This window comes from Astatotilapia calliptera, chromosome 4 (assembly GCF_900246225.1).
Source record: "Astatotilapia calliptera chromosome 4, fAstCal1.2, whole genome shotgun sequence".
In the NCBI taxonomy this organism is placed as follows: Eukaryota; Metazoa; Chordata; class Actinopteri; order Cichliformes; family Cichlidae; genus Astatotilapia; species Astatotilapia calliptera.
The window spans coordinates 32,515,084-32,536,322 of record NC_039305.1 but is presented as its reverse complement, the minus strand read 5'-3'; the positions used below and the strand labels follow the sequence as shown (position 1 = coordinate 32,536,322).

General features: G+C 47.6%; 2 protein-coding genes across 4 annotated transcripts in view; both read right to left on the bottom strand.

Annotated features, from left to right (window-relative positions):
* cog1 (component of oligomeric golgi complex 1) overlaps positions 1-5,616 on the bottom strand; it is a 30,049-nt gene extending 24,433 nt beyond the window's left edge. The window contains exon 1 of one of the 2 annotated variants that reach the window (XM_026166208.1): positions 5,590-5,616. In XM_026166208.1, the coding sequence (XP_026021993.1) occupies positions 5,590-5,613 (24 nt within the window). In that variant the 5' untranslated portion in view covers positions 5,614-5,616. Of the gene's footprint in view, positions 1-415; positions 455-5,589 lie in introns of those variants that run through there. The other variant, XM_026166207.1, reaches the window with a different exon arrangement.
* Positions 5,617-6,509: 893 nt separating this feature from the next.
* Positions 6,510-17,511, bottom strand: rogdi (rogdi atypical leucine zipper). 2 transcript variants are annotated; one of them, XM_026166256.1, is made up of 11 exons: positions 16,421-17,511; positions 13,537-13,608; positions 13,160-13,242; positions 12,934-12,991; positions 12,770-12,850; positions 11,246-11,341; positions 11,070-11,168; positions 10,147-10,260; positions 10,012-10,061; positions 9,524-9,650; positions 6,510-8,267 (listed from the first exon to the last, which is right to left on the bottom strand). In XM_026166256.1, exons 1-11 carry the CDS (start codon positions 16,493-16,495, stop codon positions 8,226-8,228), a joined length of 897 nt encoding a protein of 298 aa, XP_026022041.1. In that variant the 5' UTR covers positions 16,496-17,511; the 3' UTR covers positions 6,510-8,225. The 2 variants fall into 2 exon arrangements, with proteins under 2 accessions (XP_026022041.1, XP_026022042.1); XM_026166257.1 differs by having other exon boundaries at positions 12,934-12,988; positions 16,421-17,507.
* Between the last annotated feature and the right edge of the window lie 3,728 nt (positions 17,512-21,239).

Genomic DNA, 21,239 nt, shown 5'->3' with positions numbered 1-21,239 from the left:
ATACAAATCTTAATAAAAAATATAAAATATTTGTGAAGATATAAAACCATAGTGTACGCTGCTCGTAAGATGACCATGAGGGGGCAGTATATAGCGCTGTGAACGTCTGTCTGTTTACGTCATCGTCATCAGTGAAGGGTCTCTCTTTAGTTGGACACAGAAATCCATTATTTATCACAAGAAAGCGTCCAGTGTATCATAAACACAGAGACACATTTAGTCTGATAGAAAACAAACAGGTTCCTCTACATGCTGACTAGATTTCCAGCGACGGTGGAATAAATGTATGCAGGGTTTTGGTACTTCTTCAGTAAAAAATAGTTCTGTAAAGATATAACGACCTAAACACTATTTGTGGGTTGTTATATTCACTTTCTTTGGCTTCATCTCACTGTTACTCTCTTTTTAAACGTACCTGGACACTGTCCAAGGGCTGCATATGTGAAATACGTCCACAGTCAGATCTCCACAGTACCAGCATGAAACGTAACCCAGAAAGTAAGGTTTCCTCGAGCAGGCCAACTATCTGTTGGCTTTTGATTGACTTCAGTGATAAACTACTGTCCTACTGCATTTATTTGGATGTAGGGGTGTGTCTAACGTCAGGGAGGTGTGTCTAACGTCAGGGAGGTATGTCTAACGTCAGGGAGGTGTGGGGGCTGTGTCCAATGTCAGGGGGCTGTGTCTAACGTCAGGGGTGTGTGTCTAACGTCAGGGGGGTGTGTCCAACGTCAGGGGGCTGTGTCTAACGTCAGGGGTGTGTGTCTAACGTCAGGGAGGTATGTCTAACGTCAGGGAGGTGTGGGGGCTGTGTCCAATGTCAGGGGGCTGTGTCTAACGTCAGGGGTGTGTGTCTAACGTCAGGGGGCTGTGTCCAATGTCAGGGGGCTGTGTCTAACGTCAGGGGTGTGTGTCTAACGTCAGGGGGCTGTGTCCAAAGTTAGGGGGCTGTGTCCAACGTCAGGGGGCTTTTTCTAAAGTCAGGGGGCTGTGTCTAATGTCAGGGGGCTGTGGGGGCTGTGTCTAACGTCAGGGGGCTGTGTCCAACGTCAGGGGGCTGTGTCTAATGTCAGGGGGCTGTGGGGGCTGTGTCCAACGTCAGGGGGCTGTGTCTAATGTCAGGGGGCTGTGGGGGCTGTGTCTAACGTCAGGGGGCTGTGTCCAACGTCAGGGGGCTGTGTCCAACGTCAGGGGGCTTTTTCTAAAGTCAGGGGGCTGTGTCCAACGTCAGGGGGCTGTGTCCAACGTCAGGGGGGTGTGGGGGCTGTGTCCAACGTCAGGGGGCTGTGTCTAACGTCAGGGGGCTGTGGGGGCTGTGTCCAAAGTTAGGGGGCTGTGTCCAACGTCAGGGGGCTTTTTCTAAAGTCAGGGGGCTGTGTCTAACGTCAAGGGGGTGTGGAGGCTGCGTCCAACGTCAGGGGGCTGTGTCCAACGTCAGGGGGCTGTGTCTAATGTCAGGGGGCTGTGGGGGCTGTGTCCAACGTCAGGGGGCTGTGTCTAACGTCAGGGGGCTGTGTCCAACGTCAGGGGGCTTTTTCTAAAGTCAGGGGGCTGTGTCCAACGTCAGGGAGGTGTGTCGAACGTCAGGGGTGTGTGTCTAACGTCAGGGGGGTGTGTCTAACGTCAGGGAGGTGTGTCTAACGTCAGGGAGGTGTGTCTAACGTCAGGGAGGTGTGGGGGCTGTGTCCAACGTCAGGGAGGTGTGTCTAACGTCAGGGAGGTGTGTCGAACGTCAGGGGTGTGTGTCTAACGTCAGGGGGGTGTGTCTAACGTCAGGGAGGTGTGTCTAACGTCAGGGAGGTGTGTCTAACGTCAGGGGGGTGTGGGGGCTGTGTCCAACGTCAGGGGTGTGTGTCTAACGTCAGGGAGGTGTGGGGGCTGTGTCCAATGTCAGGGGGCTGTGTCTAACGTCAGGGGTGTGTGTCTAACGTCAGGGGGTGTGTCCAACGTCAGGGGGTGTGGGGGCTGTGTCCAAAGTTAGGGGGCTGTGTCCAACGTCAGGGGGCTTTTTTTAAAGTCAGGGGGCTGTGTCTAACGTCAGGGGGGTGTGGGGGCTGCGTCCAACGTCAGGGGGCTGTGTCCAACGTCAGGGGGCTGTGTCTAATGTCAGGGGGCTGTGGGGGCTGTGTCCAACGTCAGGGGGCTGTGTCTAATGTCAGGGGGCTGTGGGGGCTGTGTTTAACGTCAGGGGGCTGTGTCCAACGTCAGGGGGCTGTGTCCAACGTCAGGGGGCTTTTTCTAAAGTCAGGGGGCTGTGTCCAACGTCAGGGGGCTGTGGGGGCTGTGTCCAACGTCAGGGGGCTGTGTCCAACGTCAGGGGGGTGTGGGGGCTGTGTCCAACGTCAGGGGGCTGTGTCTAACGTCAGGGGGCTGTGGGGGCTGTGTCCAAAGTTAGGGGGCTGTGTCCAACGTCAGGGGGCTTTTTCTAAAGTCAGGGGGCTGTGTCTAACGTCAAGGGGGTGTGGAGGCTGCGTCCAACGTCAGGGGGCTGTGTCCAACGTCAGGGGGCTGTGTCTAATGTCAGGGGGCTGTGGGGGCTGTGTCCAACGTCAGGGGGCTGTGTCTAACGTCAGGGGGCTGTGTCCAACGTCAGGGGGCTTTTTCTAAAGTCAGGGGGCTGTGTCCAACGTCAGGGAGGTGTGTCTAACGTCAGGGAGGTGTGTCGAACGTCAGGGGTGTGTGTCTAACGTCAGGGGGGTGTGTCTAACGTCAGGGAGGTGTGTCTAACGTCAGGGAGGTGTGGGGGCTGTGTCCAACGTCAGGGAGGTGTGTCTAACGTCAGGGAGGGGTGTCGAACGTCAGGGGTGTGTGTCTAACGTCAGGGGGGTGTGTCTAACGTCAGGGAGGTGTGTCTAACGTCAGGGAGGTGTGTCTAACGTCAGGGGGGTGTGGGGGCTGTGTCCAACGTCAGGGGTGTGTGTCTAACGTCAGGGAGGTGTGGGGGCTGTGTCCAATGTCAGGGGGCTGTGTCTAACGTCAGGGGGGTGTGTCTAACGTCAGGGGGTGTGTCCAACGTCAGGGGGTGTGGGGGCTGTGTCCAAAGTTAGGGGGCTGTGTCCAACGTCAGGGGGCTTTTTCTAAAGTCAGGGGGCTGTGTCTAACGTCAGGGGGGTGTGGGGGCTGCGTCCAACGTCAGGGGGCTGTGTCCAACGTCAGGGGGCTGTGTCTAATGTCAGGGGGCTGTGGGGGCTGTGTCCAACGTCAGGGGGCTGTGTCTAATGTCAGGGGGCTGTGGGGGCTGTGTTTAACGTCAGGGGGCTGTGTCCAACGTCAGGGGGCTGTGTCCAACGTCAGGGGGCTTTTTCTAAAGTCAGGGGGCTGTGTCCAACGTCAGGGGGCTGTGGGGGCTGTGTCCAACGTCAGGGGGCTTTTTCTAAAGTCAGGGGGCTGTGTCTAACGTCAAGGGGGTGTGGAGGCTGCGTCCAACGTCAGGGGGCTGTGTCTAACGTCAGGGGGGTGTGGGGGATGTGTCCAACGTCAGGGGGCTGTGTCTAACGTCAGGGGACTGTGTCCAACGTCAGGGGGCTTTTTCTAAAGTCAGGGGGCTGTGTCCAACGTCAGGGGGGCTTTTTCTAAAGTCAGGGGGCTGTGTCCAACGTCAGGGGGCTGTGTCTAATGTCAGGGGGCTGTGGGGGCTGTGTCCAACGTCAGGGGGCTGTGTCTAACGTCAGGGGGGTGTGGGGGATGTGTCCAACGTCAGGGGGCTGTGTCTAACGTCAGGGGACTGTGTCCAACGTCAGGGGGCTTTTTCTAAAGTCAGGGGGCTGTGTCCAACGTCAGGGGGCTGTGTCTAACGTCAGGGGGGTGTGGGGGATGTGTCCAACGTCAGGGGACTGTGTCCAACGTCAGGGGGCTTTTTCTAAAGTCAGGGGGCTGTGTCCAACGTCAGGGGGCTGTGTCTAATGTCAGGGGGCTGTGGGGGCTGTGGGGGCTGTGTCCAACGTCAGGGGGCTTTTTCTAACGTCAGGGGGCTGTGTCTAACGTCAGGGGGGTGTGGGGGCTGCGTCCAACGTCAGGGGGCTTTTTCTAAAGTCAGGGGGCTGTGTCTAACGTCAGGGGGGTGTGGGGGCTGTGTCCAACGTCAGGGGGCTGTGTCCAACGTCAGGGGGCTGTGTCTAATGTCAGGGGGCTGTGGGGGCTGTGTCCAACGTCAGGGGGCTTTTTCTAAAGTCAGGGGGCTGTGGGGGCTGTGTCCAACGTCAGGGGGCTTTTTCTAAAGTCAGGGGGCTGTGTCCAACGTCAGGGGGCTGTGTCCAACGTCAGGGGGCTGTGGGGGCTGTGTCCAACGTCAGGGGGCTGTGTCTAACGTCAGGGGGGTGTGGGGGCTGTGTCCAACGTCAGGGGGCTGTGTCCAACGTCAGGGGGCTGTGTCCAACGTCAGGGGGCTGTGTCAAATGTCAGGGGGTAATGAGATCAATTAGATAATGAGATCAATTAGATCAATTGTTTGTTAGACCCTCATTACAGTAATAACAGTTAGAGAAAACAGAAATAGAAACAATAGAACGCTACAGCCAAGACGAAGACGTACCAACCACAGTATACATGAACCTTTCACAGTAACTTTAAGCTAGCATCACAAAGACAGTGGAAAACATAACGTCTACAAATACATGTCAAAGCTGGTATATCAACACCACATTAACTCACTCATTAAAATCACTGCTGTCCATTTCAATCCTTTTACCTGGTAGCACTGCCTTATTTGCATGAAGTCAGGAAAATGGATTCTGGGCTGTTCCCGTCCTTTTCTTTGTGGCCCTCTGTGTGAATGGATAACAAACCTGAGCGATTAGCAGGGGTAGAGGGCCTCTCCTGGCTCCTATCTGTGGGGCTGATTACAACCAATAATGTCCAATGAATGGACTGATAACATCTGAAGCAAGTGTGAGGACTGCAGACAGTCCATTCCCATATTTTGGAGGTAAGCTCTGATAAACCCTGCTCTATGGGAACGAGCAATATAGAGTTCGGTCTCAGAATATGAAAATATGGGAGTGCCAGTGGTTGCAGTAGCTCATCTCAATATCTCTCAGTATTGAGACTGCAGTGATGACAAGTCTTGTTTCTTCTAGTGAGAAAGATGGTGCGCCAAACTATATCAAGGTCTTCCTCATGGTCGTGTTCCAGCGCTGACACCGACAGTGCTGGTGGTCAAGGGCAGTCCCGGCAGCACTATGACCTCAGAGACTCTGAACCGTCTGAGCCATTGGTCAGATCATTCTGCAGACCTCGATGGTTTGTCAGTGTTGACGAGGAGTGGAAACAGTTTTTTTTACCTTGATTTACACAAGTTGCTCGCTTTGTTTTTTCCTGGTCAGTGTGACAAAGTGGAGGAGCAGTTGCAATGCTCTCCATTTGTCCCACATGTGTTTACCTTTTTTTTTTTTTGCACATTATTCTGTTTCTATGTATTTGCTATGATTTGCTGTTTGTCATGTAACTTTGCTTCACTCACTGTCCCGGGTTTGTTTGTGGAAGCGTTTTGTTGCTGGCAAATCAAACATTCTGCAAATTAAGACAAATACTCAGTTACATGTTTCTTTATATTTTATTATGTTACACATTAAGTAATTCGTTCATACTTACTCTGTTTGTCTTTTCAGTCTTCATGAGGGTCAGGTGGGGGGAAACGCCCACCTGGCATGTCCTCATTTTAAAGTCCTGATGATGTCACACATGACATCAGCAGGTTGAACCAAGTGGAGGGGTTTCTTTGTCCACAGAGATGCTTCCTTTTGTTTGTGTTAAGGTTTAAATGGATTTGTTGAATGTGTTTCCTTTTGTTAATACTGCCATTTAGTCATGTAAATGTGCATGTTAGAAGTGTGTAGAGGTTTTGTGTTTTTAGATCATCTGTGTAGTTTTAGATCCCTCAGTTGAGTGAGTGGTACTGGCTGGGCAATTGGAGGGAAATTGATGGCCCTATTTAAAGCCAGTCTCTACCAGATGCAGCAGAGGTGAGCTGTGTCATCAGAGCCATGTTATGTTGCACATTAAATTAAGCTCACTGTAAATAAATTGCTCACCTTTGGAAACCTGACATGTCTGCGTAATCTGCTTTCCTTCCACCTTCCTTGACGTTCGAGTGCGACTACTTCAGTCAGCAACCATTGTTGCTTCCCTCAGCATTTATTCTTGGCAATGACAAGGCATCACAACTGGATTTTGACTGAACAACTCCAATATCATTTTGTCTGTTTTGAGCCTTTCAGAAGTAAAGGTCCTGGTGTTTCATCTCACTGTGCTGCTGTATAACCAAGTACATGAACTTGAGCTTCATGGAACAAACTGATGGATGTTTCAGAATTCTGATTGCAAATCAGGTGCAGCTGGTGTTACCACAAACAAACAAACCGGGTCGGGTAGGTTTGGATCTCTTTCCCCCCCTAATGTAGGACATCATTACAAAAATGAATTTTGCATGAATCTTTGTCTAATATTAAATCTGACAACCTGAAATGTGACAAATACAATGTGGCACTGCATTTCCAATAATACAAATGAAGTTCAGTGATGACTTTTTTATTACATGCATCTTAAGATCACCAAAGAGAGTTCATCAGGACGAAAGTTTAATTGCACACATTCCACATTTTACATGACAGGCATCTTTAAATACATTAATACTTAGTGGAAAGAAGTCATTTGTTCATGTCTACAATAGTATTTGGTTCAAAGAAAATCAACACGAGACGAATACAAACAGCAACAGATGATGTCACAGGTAGCTTATTTAAATAAATCCATGTAGTAACAAAGAGGGAATGTGAGGTCGAGGGATGAAGGGCCCTGCTCCAGCCACGTTTGTGTTCATCAGTTTGCACAAATGTGTTTCTGCTCATCCTGCTCGTCGGGTTTTCTTACAGCTTCTGCTGTTCTGAAACAAACGTGCTGCCATCTGTACTGAGCTCAGGCCGGTGTGCAGAAGCAGACAAACACAGCACATCAGGACTGCACGACAGTCTGAACCAAAGCAGACTGGAGGAGCCATGACACGTGTAAATATACGCCGTGCGTGGTTCTCTGTAAAGCAGACCACAGGGGGAGACTGTGGCATGTTCGTGATATCACTCCTAACAGATGTTTTACCCATTACAACAACGTTTGATTCTTACTGTGTCCCACACACCCACATACTGAATGAGGGAATAATTCGGAGGAAGAGGCTGAGCTAGAGCAACACTTCCTCTGTTGATTGTGCACCTTATAAAACTGGAAACAGGATCAATTAGAGCTCAGCTCTGTGAAGAAGAATCTCAGTATCTACATACACAGGTCAGCCAATCAGCTAGTGACAGGTAAAATGAGCTGAGCAGCTGACATCTATGTCCAAACTGCCACTCATTACACCCCAAACGACCTGGTACAGTGATGACAGCCTCCAGCAGAGCCCCGTCCTCCACGTACTGTGGAGCAGGTTTGTTTCCTGTGGGAAGATTAGAAAGGTGCTACGGCAGGAGAAACGGAACAGGAGCTTCTTCAAAGACCTTCCTCCTTTGTTTACGTTCTTGGTCCCATCAAAAATACAGAAAACTGTTACCTTCATCACAGATTCGTCCTCCTGTTCCCACTCCAACATGATGCGCTTGGCAGCCACTGAAACTGCCTTTTCCATGTGCATCATAACAGTAACGCACAGGCACTGTCACGCAGCACTGCTGCTGCATGTGAGGTTAATGCTATGCAGCAGAGTGAATAGATGATGCTGTTAGTGGCAGCAGACTGTTTGACTCTGAGCATTTTACACAGTCACAGGCTTGTGGTGTCCACCTGTGTACCAGTACTACAGTACTACAGTACTACAGTACCACAGTACTACGGTACCAGTACTACAGTACCACAGTACCAGTACCACAGTAGTAGGGCAGGACTTTACTACGAGGAAGCTTTCAAAGCGATCACCATGCTGGGACAGAACAAGTACAAGAAACGTACTTTTAGTACAAAATTAGTGTTCTACAAAACAACTCAAACACAATCAGGAATGTGAGTGTGGGTAATAAATAATTCTATTAAAGGGAACCAAATGACATGAATCCACACGGCAGTACTGAGACGCACTGACGGGACTGTCTGCTATCTGGGCTAACATCACTGGGGGCGGAGCTTTAGCGCTCTGACATCACACTGCATTTCAAATAGCTAAAATAATGAACACTTCCTTTACAACAGAGTGCTAAGTGCGAGTCCGAGCGGAGCCTGGAGGATGACGGGCTGCAGGATTAAAAAGGTCTGTAGTTCCAGAAACTGGAGAAAACCGAGATCTGCAGGGAAGGAAGCAGCTGGGATTCAGTCAAAGATGAAACAGTTTTCACTTCCTTTCACTTTCTGCTCACTGTAACAGATTTAATGGTGAAAAACAAAGAACTGTCTAGACCAAAAGGAAAGGTCACTTTATGAAACAAACTGCCAAACGGTCAAATACTTCACGCCACTGTAGAAACACGTTTAGGCAAACCGTGCTGTGATCATTTAAGCCAGAGCTCTTTGATCCCGATCTGTTCCCACAGTAAAGACTCAGGCTGCTTCTCTAAAGTAAATGAAACAAACCCAAAGTCTTTGTTATCCAACGTTGCTCATACAGCTGTCACGTGACCCTGGCTAACGTCTCGGTTCACCCCAGGTTAGTTACAGCGGTGTGGAGACGTGTTCGTGCCCTTCATCATAACTGACTTTTTGTATGTTTGATCCGAAACACTTAAGCGTGACAAAAAGACCCCCCGCCCCCCATGAAAGCTCCAGAACCATCAGCATCAGGGGTTAGGCTAAGCCTCGCTACACTGAATGGTGGTGTTACTAAAAGTTCATATTTTCTAATTAGTTTCTGTTTTTATTTCACTTTTAGCTTTTAATTCAGTTTTCAGAGTAAATGTTCATATTTCATTTACATGTTTGAACATTTTTAGTGACATTTGTGTCATGCTGGCACAGAAAAATCAGTACAGGTGTTACAGTAGGAGCTGTCACGGAGCAGAAACGGGAGCTGGAAGCATGTAAATATAATAATAACCACTGCAGCCAAACAGAGAGCCTGACGAGCCCAGCTGTAAGTAAGCTGTTAAGACTCGACTGTACGCTGTGTTCCTGTTTTCCTCTGAAACAATAAGTTCTGTTGCAGCAGCCTTTCAACGCCTCTCTCTGTCTCTCACTGCAAACTTGACCCACACAACAAAGTAAAGCTAGTTTTCAGCTACGAGCCCGACACGAACCCGACGTATCAGCCAGAGGTCCCTTTACTACGGTTCGGAGCCGCGGACCTGTTTTATATACGCGTGGGATAGTTTTCTATATGAGATCGCTGCAAAAAAAGTGCAGCCTTACCTAATGTCCACCTACTGTTACTCATTTATATGAAGATTTTAACATCTAGCTGGTGTTGGTGTGGAGAGTAACAGTTCATTTTAAAAGTAACCTTCCCAACACTGCCGAACAGACAGCACGTGCTCCCAGAATGAATGCTCCATCTCCTCCACGTCTCTCACGTCATGATTAATAATGTGCGAGTGTTTGAGGGACTGACCTTGTCCTTCAGCTGCTGACAGAGCTGCAGGGATATGGTGAAGAACACCAGCGTGTCGCTCAGCCAAGGCACCACACACTCCACTTTGTGAACATGGCTCACCTCAAACCGGTTGTTGTTGAGCTCACTGTGTTAGCAAAATGTAAAGAGAGCTTAGATACTGTCCACCATGTACACTTTAGCACTACTGTGTGTTACCAGTAACTAGATAGTAAATCAGTTTCCATCCAAGCCAGCATCATGGGGCAGGAGCCCAGCTGTTGAGTAAGAGGCCATTTGGCCACAGTCATATTTAAATATTACTCATAGAGCCAGGTTTCAGTAATATTACACAACAGAATAAGGCTGCATCATCTGGTAATGGAAATATGTGGTTTTCTAATAATAAGCATGTACAGGAATAGTTGCAATGACACTGATGGCTCTTTGTGTAAACGTTTCACCTCCTACAACATGTTCAAGCTTCATCAGAGGACTGAAGGACTTACAACATCGCTCCAGGGCTGTGCAGCACTGAGCTCCCAGCAGGCTTGAAATTCTGCAGATATGAGAAGGATCACAAACACTGGTCACATGACAGAGGGCGGCTCCACAGACGGGTGCACGGTGTCACAGAGTCTAACCTTGGTGGTGTTAGCAGGCAGCACGTGGAGCTGGTACACAGTCAGACACAGTTTGCTTAAGTTGATGTAAAAGTTGACCATGACATCCCCGGGTATGGGAGGAGAGAACATTTTCTGGTGATCAAACAAGAGAGGCCGGTGTGAGGCAGTCAGGCTGAAACATCACAGGAAGGTTTAACCTTCAGCAGTATTACTCTGCTGGGTTTCTCTGCAGTGACTTCACTGAGCCAGCACTCAGAGCTCATCAAGTCCTGCTTTAAAATTCATCATCAGAGCCAGGAACAACCTGCAGATTGCTTTGGTGTATTTCTGTCCTGGTGGAGTTTATTTCCACCCACACCACCTCCATGAGTGCTTCTCCAACCTTTCTCCTCTAACATCAGAGCAGCATGGGCTCCGAGCAGGTTCATTGGTTAACGATCTAACGAGTAATACTTGATGTGGCTACTGCCACGTGGCTCTAATAACATATCCTGCATTACACAGGTCTAAAGTGTGGACAGCAAAGGTGTAAATAGCTCCTACAGGTTACCTGAAGTTCATCTCGGATCCTGTGAGTGTCGACCGAGGTTAGTCAACGCCAACCCAGACTGCGGGCGCTGGTTTCACAGAACAGTTGTGGATTCAGAGCCCAGCACTGAGACTGGGCTTTTTACAGGACCTAACTATGACTCACTGCGACTGTTCCACTTCAGCACTGCTTTTGATGCCATAGATCGCCCTCGTCTGTCAGCGGGAGCCTCCCCCCAGAGTCAGAGGGCTGGAACAGTTTACACTGCACTGACCTACAGGAGGACAGCTTCCTGAGAAACCCTGCTCTCACGAGGAACCTGATTTGACTAAACTTGCTGTCATGTTTTCTTTAAAACCTGCATCTTTACACAGTTATTCTTCAGTAAGATCACTGAGTGCAGCGTGTATACCATCAAACCGCTGGCAGCCAGCTCAGGCAGCGTCATGGAGGCCGGGGTAGTGAGGCGGTTTCGAGCTCGTGTAAGCTGCAGCATCACTCCATCCATGAGCTGCAGCATGAACACAAACGTGATGTTAGTATCAGCAGCATCAGCAGAGTGGCAGCTCTGTGCTAACAGGGACACACCTTGTTGACCTCAGCCCCAGACTTGAAGTGGTAGCTCTCGTCACGGCTGCTCAGCAGCTGCAGAGCCTGGTTCACGTGGTTCCTGGCATCTTGGATCTGATGGGCCACAGAAACGAGGACCAGTGAAGGGTGGGGGTCATATGTTAACACAAGTTCCTGAAGAAAACTGTCCAGCATCACCTCTCGGCTTCATTGCATTCACTTTTAAAAGCTAGACTAGTATGGCGTTATTTTTGTGCCACTACTCTGAGCGCACGTAAAAAAGGTTTGCAGGTGTAAGTGTTGCATTTTGAGGAGAAATTTATTTTGTTCACTCAAAATAAATTTCTCCTCAAAATGCAACACTTACACCTGCAAACCTTTTTTACGTGCGCTCAGAATAGTGGCACATAAATAACGCCATAGACTAGCTGATGACTTACAGACCGTCGCCTGTAAGTCATCAGGTGCAGCTACTCATACGGATAATAAGTAAAGCTTTAACTGTGAACATGTTTAACAGCTTGGTTTTTCCATGAGCTACTACAGAGAGGAGCAATCTTCTGTTTGACAACATAATCATGCAAATGAAAGCAGGACCTGAATAACTGGTAAAGTCTGTACAGAGAACTTCAATAAATAAACACGGCCTCACAATGACAAAGATATTATTCCTAACTACAAACAATGTGCTGCTTGGGGTCTTTCCATCACTGCAGAGCTCAGACATTAAGACAAACGTAGTGCTTTGGCTGTGGGACCAACATGTAGAGAGGAGAACTGGATCCACTGTCCCCTCCTGGATGTTACCAAACATCAGACATGTGAAAGAATCTGCTGCTTTGTTTTCAGCTCGTGGCATAACATGTCCCTAACATGAGAACAACATGTGACCAGTGTCACGTTTCCAAAGTAGACCGAGGCGTCTGCCTCCACCCACACCTGCCCACACCTGCCCACAGCTCGGCTGCTTTGGGCTCAGTGATATCTTCATAATGCTCTGAATGTCAAACTGTGTTTGGTATAATTAATGCAAAGTGTTGATTCAATTCAAAGTCATGTTAGAAGCTCGCTGGTTGTGATGTGGTCAGGCCTCCCTGGTCAGAGGCCCCGCCCCTCTGACCACAGTCCTGCTCACGTTTGTCATTAAACTCTGAACAGACACATGCTGACAGTCTTATAGTTACATGGATGCATCAGGTAATACTTCTGTGATGTCACACTACATGCGTGCTAGCAGAGGGCCCACACAAACGTTACAGTGACCGTTAACGCCGTGAGACTGGTTTCATTGGTAGTTAATATCTGACCTAACATCGCTCTGCCTCAGCCTGGCTGCACTCTGACAAACAGTAAGAGATTGCTGCTTTGCTCTGTGTGAACCACGTCGTGCACGTTAGCTGCTTCATGGTGAGCGTTATACCGGGGAGCTGAGGAGCTGCCTTCTTTCTCGTTGTTTTCTAAGGTTTCATCCTCAAACTTCTGTAGCTGTAAAGTCAGAGAAGCAGCTACGTGTTGTATTAAGTGCAGCGCTGTTTTCTATACCTGTTGCAGTTTCCACTGTTTGTCTTCTCTAAACTGGAAGTGCAACACTTGGCTGCTCTTTGCAACCTTCAGGTTGATATCCTGTTGAGACAGAGTCAAACATTAAAGATGCTCAGCCTAAAGCAGTGTCGTTAAAAGCCTTGGTGAGAACGTCATACACTCACAGCCTGAGTCAGCACCTCCCCCTGCAGAGTCAGCACGCCCTTCACCTGATCCATGCTGCTGGAAAAAGTCACATTTTTACCTTTGGAATCATCACAGGACAACAAATACAGAAGGAAGTGGATGTGAAAGGTGACCCTATCACGTATAATGCCGACAGCGCTACATGTAACGTGATGTCACAAATGATTACCACGGTAACAGTACGGCAGTGTGAGCTGCATTTACGTTGAGCTGCCAAGGATGAAGTTCTCCTGCTTCAGCTGATTTTCAAAGCCTGGTGTCGGCATGGAGAAACGTCTGGATGCCTCCTGGTGACAAGAACACAGCAGAGACTTCTTCATGTGCTGAAACGACCTGAGAGCTTCTTCCTGCTCTGCTGTGGAGTCCTGTTAGAGGACTGTGTATTTATGGTGCTGAGGACACTTGTGTTTGCCCAGCCTTTCAGTTAAAACAGCAGCGCTCTGTCATAGTGACCTGCCAGATGCTGTCAGCCTGGCAAAGACTTACCGTGACCAGCAAAGAGCTCCATGGGTAAAGCTCATGTATCATTTCAGCCACGTAATTATGCAACTATTTCTAACACATGAAAGCTCATCGTTTACCTTGAGAACATCTTGGAGCTGCTTTAAGACAGCGTGCACTTCTTCTTTAAGCAGCCAGTTGAACTCCTCCTCCTGCCAAACACAGTGAACCAGTTTCCTGTTAGTGAGAGACAAAGATAACAGCTCGCCCTGCACGCGTACACAATTACTATTATTGATGGTAAATGGGCTGATTCTTATACAGCACTTTTCTACTCTCCCGGAGTACTCAAAGCGCTCTATACAACATGCCTCATTCACCCAGTCACTCCCATTCTCACAAGCACTACCTCTGTACTGAGTGCTTTCTAACTACACTCACACACATTCATACATCGGAGAGCAAATTGGGGTTAGTATCTTGCCCAAGGATATTTGGCATGCAGAGTGGAGGAGCCTGGGATCGAACCTCCAACCTTCTGATCAGTAGGTGACCTGCTCTACCTCCTGAGCTACAGCCACCACCCATTATTGATCAATAATACATATCAATAACTATACGAGACTTCAAATTACTCATATGTCAGTAATTTACATGATTACCTAATAATCTGCAACATTGTGTCCAATACCCATAAAGGTGTATTTTGACTTCATCTGATTAGACTGATTGACTCTATGGAAGATTTCTGCTGCAACACAGGCAGCCGTCAGGTCAGGTCTGTTACCTGACCTTTTGTAGTCTCGCCTCTTTCAAATAATTCAACTAATGTGAGACTGAAATTGAGCACTTGAAGGGTTTGAATGGAATATTTACGCCCGTTTAAAAAAGCTAACTGGCTAGCAGTGTCATTAATAGGGATGGGTATCGGTGTCCGGTGCCATGATGGCACCGGTTCTGACATAAACGGTAGTAACCAGACCGAAAAGCAGCGCACATTTTGGTGCTTTTTTTTCCTGAGCTGTGATACACTTCTAGCCAATCATTTTACGTTTCCGAGGATAGTAGGCGGGTCCAGGTACGTACGTTCTTTTAGAGCAGAGCTACAGATTAAAAATGTCCAAGGCGAAGCGGTCAAAGTCTGGCTGTACTTCACAGCAAAAGATGCAAACTCAGCAGCAACAAGTGCTTCAAGCTGATACTGTGATACTGTCAAAGGAGGTAACACCAAGAATCTGATGAAACACCTGGCGACGCATAGCGTTTTTTTTAAAAGCCCAGAAATGCGCCGTATTTGATAGCTTGCTGCGAGACCTCACACTATTCACGTTGGGTGGGTTGCCTGTTATCGGACCCGGAGCAACATCCCCCAAAAACCCGAAGAGGAGAGTCCTGGCCCCTAACCCTGCCAGTGTAGCAGAAATGATGAGGATGATGATGCAGCAGCAGCCGTTCTTCTCTGCGTGAGTAGCTTAATGTTGTTCGTGTGTAATTTACGTTGAGTAGGCTAACCACGTTATTACATTAATGCATGTAAGGTGAACTAGCAAACACCATCATAGCTACATGCGGCTGTCTTCTTGTTTGATGGCAGATGCTCCCTTCACCCTGGCCAAAAAGGCTAAAATGACCAAAGAAAAAGTGGAAAACAGCTAAACATGAGAGGTTTTTGGACAAAGTTTGTGTTTTTTTTCCATTGTTTAAGCACTGCTTCCAGCCAAGAGTGATGCCATATATGCCCTATAGCTGCAGAAAAGGCTAACATTGTTATCTTTTTACAAAAAACAGCTGAACATGAGAGGTTTTTGGACAAAGTTTGTGTTTTTTCCATTGTTTAAGCTTCCAGCCAAGAGTGATGCCATATATGCCCCATAGCTGCAGAAAAGGCTAACACTGTTATCTTTTTACAAAAAAACAGCTGAACATGAGAGGTTTTTGGACAAAGTTTGAGTTCTTCATTCGTTAAGCACCGGTTCGAGCACCGTTTAAGCACCGGCACCATTTCAAAAGTACCGATTTGGCACCGGTATCGGATAAAACCTAAACGATACCCATCCCTAGTCATTAATGTCGGTGTAACATCCACATGAACACAGGGAACCCTAGAACAAACTGTGGGGTGTGGCCCACTGGGGGGAGCACCGGTCTACAAGGGGACAAGCCGTTCTGCCAACGAGCCGTTGTTTCTTTAACGTCCCCACACAGACCACTGTTTCATGGTCCAGGTTCAGCCACTTAAAACGGTCTGATCCTGGACACTAATGACTCCAACAGGCTGTGACGTGGAACTAAGCAGCAGTGGTAATGTGCCGCGTGTCCACAGTGGGGCTCAGTGCAGAGGCTCGCTACAGTAGACCTTACACCCTACTGGTTTGTATGAAAGCATTAAAACCACACTGCTAATGTTCTTTCACAAAAGTGTTGACATTATTAGCTGTGATGTTACTGCCCCGTGTGTCCAGCTCAGACTTTGTTCCTGTGCGCGTCTCATTACTGAAGGACAGGCCAGCTGTGGACCGTCAGCCAGCTGTGGACCGTCAGCCAGCTGTGGACCGTCAGCCAGCTGTGACAGTGGGAGCTTACTTGTGATTGGTTGTTACTGGCAAGCAGACGGTTTTACCAGTACATGGCTGAATCTGTTCACAGCCATATTAGATCATTCCCTCCTGCTGTCGTAGAGATACACTCTGTGACATTTACACGCGTGTTGATGCCGTGTTTAACAGTACGACCCCCGCCCTGCAGGGAAAACGTTTAGGTCCAGTTTGTCCTCGGTAGTCAGCAGCAAACAGAAGGCTCGGGCTCAGCTGTCGCTCTCACGGTGACGGTCAGTGAGCCGTTGCCATGGGCCCACTGACCGTCAACCACAATGTCACAGTAACATGACAGCGCGCGGGGCTAACAGCTACCGTGGGCAGCTCTGTGCAATAACAGACGAGTCAGTGCGAAGCACCAGCAGCCTTTCAGTCACAGCGCTGTTTGCTAGTGCAATGGTGCGATATACGCGACGGCTGAGCAGCTTACCAGCACAACGCGCTCCACCTGACTGGCCGTCGACGTCTTCGGGAGCTCCGACAGAGACCTCTGCGGATTCAGCATTTTGTCCTGGCACCACAAACAAACACCGGCCTCTCTCGCTCGGGGTGACGCCGTCTCACGGTGGCCTTTGGAAGCTGTGTTGCCTTCACTGACGTCGGATACAAGTTAAGTTAAGTTGAGCACCCAAAGAAACGGCGATAAGTTGAAATAAGAAACCAAACAAAAGCGACCACGGCACGATGCTCCGTCACGGCAGTAGTTTATAATCCGGCCTGTGATCATGTGAGTCAGACGTTATATTCACTACTGCAGTCCATAGAGTCTGTATACTACCGGACTACCTGTGTGCTGTCGTTACACACAGACGATGCTTCTTCTCTTTAGCTTCCGCCTGCTGCATTTAGTTTGAGAGAATGAAGCTACATTTGTATTGTTTTATGACAACCACCTGAATGCAGCATCAAATTAGTCACGTGTTTAGTGCGGAGCCCTCCCATCCAACGGCTCTGGCGTAGTGGCGCCACCCACCAATCCATATCTGGCTTAAGAACTTCCGCTTGGCGTTTTCCACGCCGTTACGCAACCCACGCCTGACAGTTGGTCAAACTGGACGTGACGCAGCGTCAATGCGGCGACATTCCTCGTCCTGAGAGTTGAGTCGGGAGGAGGTCACAGTGAAGTCCTGTGGAGTGCGCTGAGATTTTATGTAAGAGCGAGGGGACGTTTGCATTCACTCTTCTTGGAGGATTAGCATCACCTGCGAGGCTCACCTGCCTCCGTCACATGTCTCGCATTCACATTCATACACCTCGCTGTGATCTTGATGGCACATTTGTTTCAAGGTTATTTTCAGAGAGAGCAGGCGGACTGATGGTCGGGATGTCCGCGGATTTAATAAACAAGTTTCCATAGAAAACACAGTCGTGAATCGCTCCAAGAGGATCCAAAGGTGCCAGACTGTGCCATTTAAGTGAGCAATAGTTAGTCAGGCTTTGTGAAGGTCATTCACAGTGTTGAAGTCAAAGGCGGGTAAAGCAGGAAAAAAATGAAACACCTTTTCAAGACAAATGAATCCGAGTGAGAACGACGATCGCTTAGCAGAAAGTGCTTTTCTAACAGTCAAGCTCTACTAAGGTTAGATGTTAGTTAAACTGCAAAGCTGTTTGTCTACAGTGTTTCTTCTGTGGTTCATGTACAGAAACCTGTAAACAGACAGGCACTTAACGTGGAGCCGTTGTGTCTTACTCACAGGGTCCAGTTTCCTGCACAGAACAGACATTACTGCCACTGTGCATGTGCTGAACACCCAATGAGGTATTTATTAGGTGCAGTCCTCCAGCTTAAGTAGGAAGCTGATCACACAGGTATTCACAGGTGAGGTAATCATCTGCAAGAGCTGGGAGCAGGAGACGGACCACCTCTAAAATACAAGGTGTGTTTAATCCATAATCACACACAGAGACATAAAGACCATCGTGGCAAAAGAAAGAGTGAGTGCGTTACAACTGTAATGCATTTCAACGTCTGTATAAGTGTCACCATAACAACGGTCTACACGTGTACAAACGAGAGGTGCATCTTCTCGAGTTCAGTGAACTTGTGACTGGGGGGTTGAGAGCTGGATTCTTTTGGTAAACTGGAGAAATGACAGATATCCATGTACCGACTTTGGAAACAGCAAGGAAACAACATTTTGGATGTTTCACCACTGTTTGTAGCCTCTAACAGTGGAGACTGGTGGGGGCACAGAGACAACTTACAGGTGTTAAAGGAGAAGTGGAGGGGAGGGACGCTCCCATGTTTTACTCCCCTGCAGGCAGACTTCCCCACACTGCAGTAAAAGCTCAGATACAGACGCTGTGCTGCACAGAGGGAAAGTGTGGGACAGATGGAGAGGTAATCAGGAGCATCCATCCTCTCTTCTCTACATTTTCCTCTTCCTACTTCCTCCCTGCTTTCTTTCTCCTGTGTAGTTAAAGGGAGGCTTTCATGTTTTGTTTCTGGGAGAACAGGAAGAAGAGAAATACAGAGCTCTGTATCAGGGAGGTATAGAGCTGGAGTCAGAACTCCAAGCACAGTGACTGGTGGTGGAAACAGAAGCTTGCACATGTATTCAAATCTTTCATATCTGAGTTTAGTTTAAATGTAGAAAACCAGGATACATTTCTGACGGGTTATACATTAGTTTTACTCATTTACATTATTATAATAATACTTTGATTTAAAGGTAAAGCAGTTTCTCGTGTGTGGAGCCTGTCTCAGTGAGCAGGCTGGTGACATCAGGACTAATCGGGGAAGATTAGTGTTTTTTTGTTTTTCAAACAGATGTGTTTGTCATTTGTAACTGACATTTCAGAGCTGAAAGAAAGACTGACTGAGAGTGCTTCCTGGGTTAAAATGCCCATAGAAGTGATCATCTATATAAAACTAAAAGGTATTCAGATCAACTGATGCATACATTTTTATCCTTAGTTATCCTTTTTCAAACATGTATGTTCAGACATATCTGCCATCTTTCTCTCACAGCTACGATGGCCAAGCTGACTTTAGATTGGTTTCCCCTACAGAAGAATAATTTTGAAGTGGTTTGTGGCTGTGGTTGTTTCTAGTTTCTACTGGGACCAATCCGAACTTTCTGTTCGCTAAGCTTAACTTAGTGGCTTAGTGAACTAATATGTCTGTGAAGGTTCTCAGTCCTCCAGGTCATCGTAGTCTAAGGAGCTTGGAAAGAAAAGCGTCTGGGCTTCTTTAAGTTGCTTGAAGACGTTTCACCTCTCATCCGAGAAGCCTCAAGACATGCTTCCCCCACACTGGATCCTCACCAATGCTGTACCCACAGGATGCTGTACCCACAGGATGCTGTACCCACAGCGCTTCACTGTGTACTCTCACACCTGGACAACAAGAATACATAAGCAAGAATGCTGTTGGCTTCATGTGGAAACAGAAAATGGGCACAAGAACAGTTTAAGGGAGGAAAGAGTTTGATATAGTTCGGGTCACTCCCTTGGTGAGGAATGTCAAATGGATGAGAGTGACAGCGAGTAAGAGAAGATCCCAGAATGATGTCTAAAGAACAGTTAGGAGATCGTGTGTGTCTGTGTGTGTCTTTAGAGGACACTGTGATGTAAGGAGCCAGGATGTCGTTCCACGCAGAGCCGTCAGACACAGACACACAGAAACTTGTACAACTGCAGATACGGATGTATGCGTCATGCGTGGTGTCACACAGGTGTATTAGCCCAGGCACAGACCTGAGCCACAGCCAAGTCATTCATAAACAAATCATCTGCTGATGGGAAAGTTAGTGTTTGGTGGTCTGTGTGCCAAAGTATTCCTGAACCCAGTTTGCTTCACTGGAGTGTGAATGTAGGAAGTGCTATAAAAAGCAGTCTATTATTTCATTGTTACTAAACACTTATATGAAAACCAGCTTGTTTGTTAAAATAAAAATTTTGAACCAATTAATTGTTTTCTCATAAATTTACTGACATTTTGTTACACTTAAAACACTTTATTGTCCTGAGGCAACAAACCAATTTCTGGTGTGTGTGTGTGTGTGTGCTGAGGGGGACTAACATCATTGGTTTATATACAAACTGTCTCGAGCCATCAGAGCAGCGGCGACATGTGGTGCATGTGGCAGGGCATCCAGGCCATCAACACCTGCCTGCCGCGGTGACGCCTCCCTACCAGACGCACGGAACAACTTCTATGCACGGTTTGAAGCTCAGAATGACGTGGTGATGAGGAAGTCCAACACCCTCACACATCCGGGTTCTGTGTCTGACCTCCGCTGATGTGAGGAAAACTCCTTGCAGAGTTAACACATGGAAAGCTGCTGGTCCAGATCACACTGCTGGGAGATTCCTGGCTTCAAACTTTAATCTCTGCACAATAGCACAGGTTAAAGAAGTTCCACAGATACATACAAATATTGTAACTAACAGAAAAAATGAAGGATGTGCTCATAATTCACAAAGAACAAGTAACATTCAATGTGTTTATTACATTAGATTGAAATGAATGAAGAACTGTTTGCTGGAAACAGTTTTGGTGGTTTGTGGTACAAAATGTGTAAATGATCAAACTGTAAACCTTCATCTTTTTATGTTTTTATGTTTTAACAGAGGTTTAAGAACAAAAGCTGTCAAAATAATGTGACATTCAAGTAAATTCTGTTTCACTCCTATAGTGCTAAATCAGCAGTCGTCTGATAATACCGAGGAAGATTTTTGTGAAGAAAGCGCCATCTGCTGGTGACATGTTGTAATTGAATGAAAGGCCTGTTTACAGGGGAAAGCAGTAGAGGAGGGACTCCCAGCAACTGTCAGCTGCTGAGGGGCAGTTTTATGTATCTACACATCCTCACAACAGTAATACACACATGCATGCCTCATCCAAGGATCCTGTCCACACGCATACTGTACATGTAGAGTAAGTGTGCACATATATCATCCTCTGTAATTTCCATACTGTGAGCAGTGCTACTCAGTGAGCTAACCTAATTAACTGAGTGACTGTGTTTAAATGTGCTCATGCTCTGTTCACCACGCTCTGCTGTGGATGTTAGGCAGAAAGCTTTTAGGCATGTTTCAGAAAGCACTGAGTGCTCCAGAAAAATACCCTGTAAGAATCTACAGGCGCTTGATGCAGTTTATGAGAAATATTTGCACACAGTTGTCTTATTGGACACAAACTCTATGAAGAAAAATGTCAAAATACACAACATAATATATTAAAGTTAATATTTCAGTCACCTGAGAGGCGCTGAGCAAGACGGGTTTGATTTTCATACAGACGC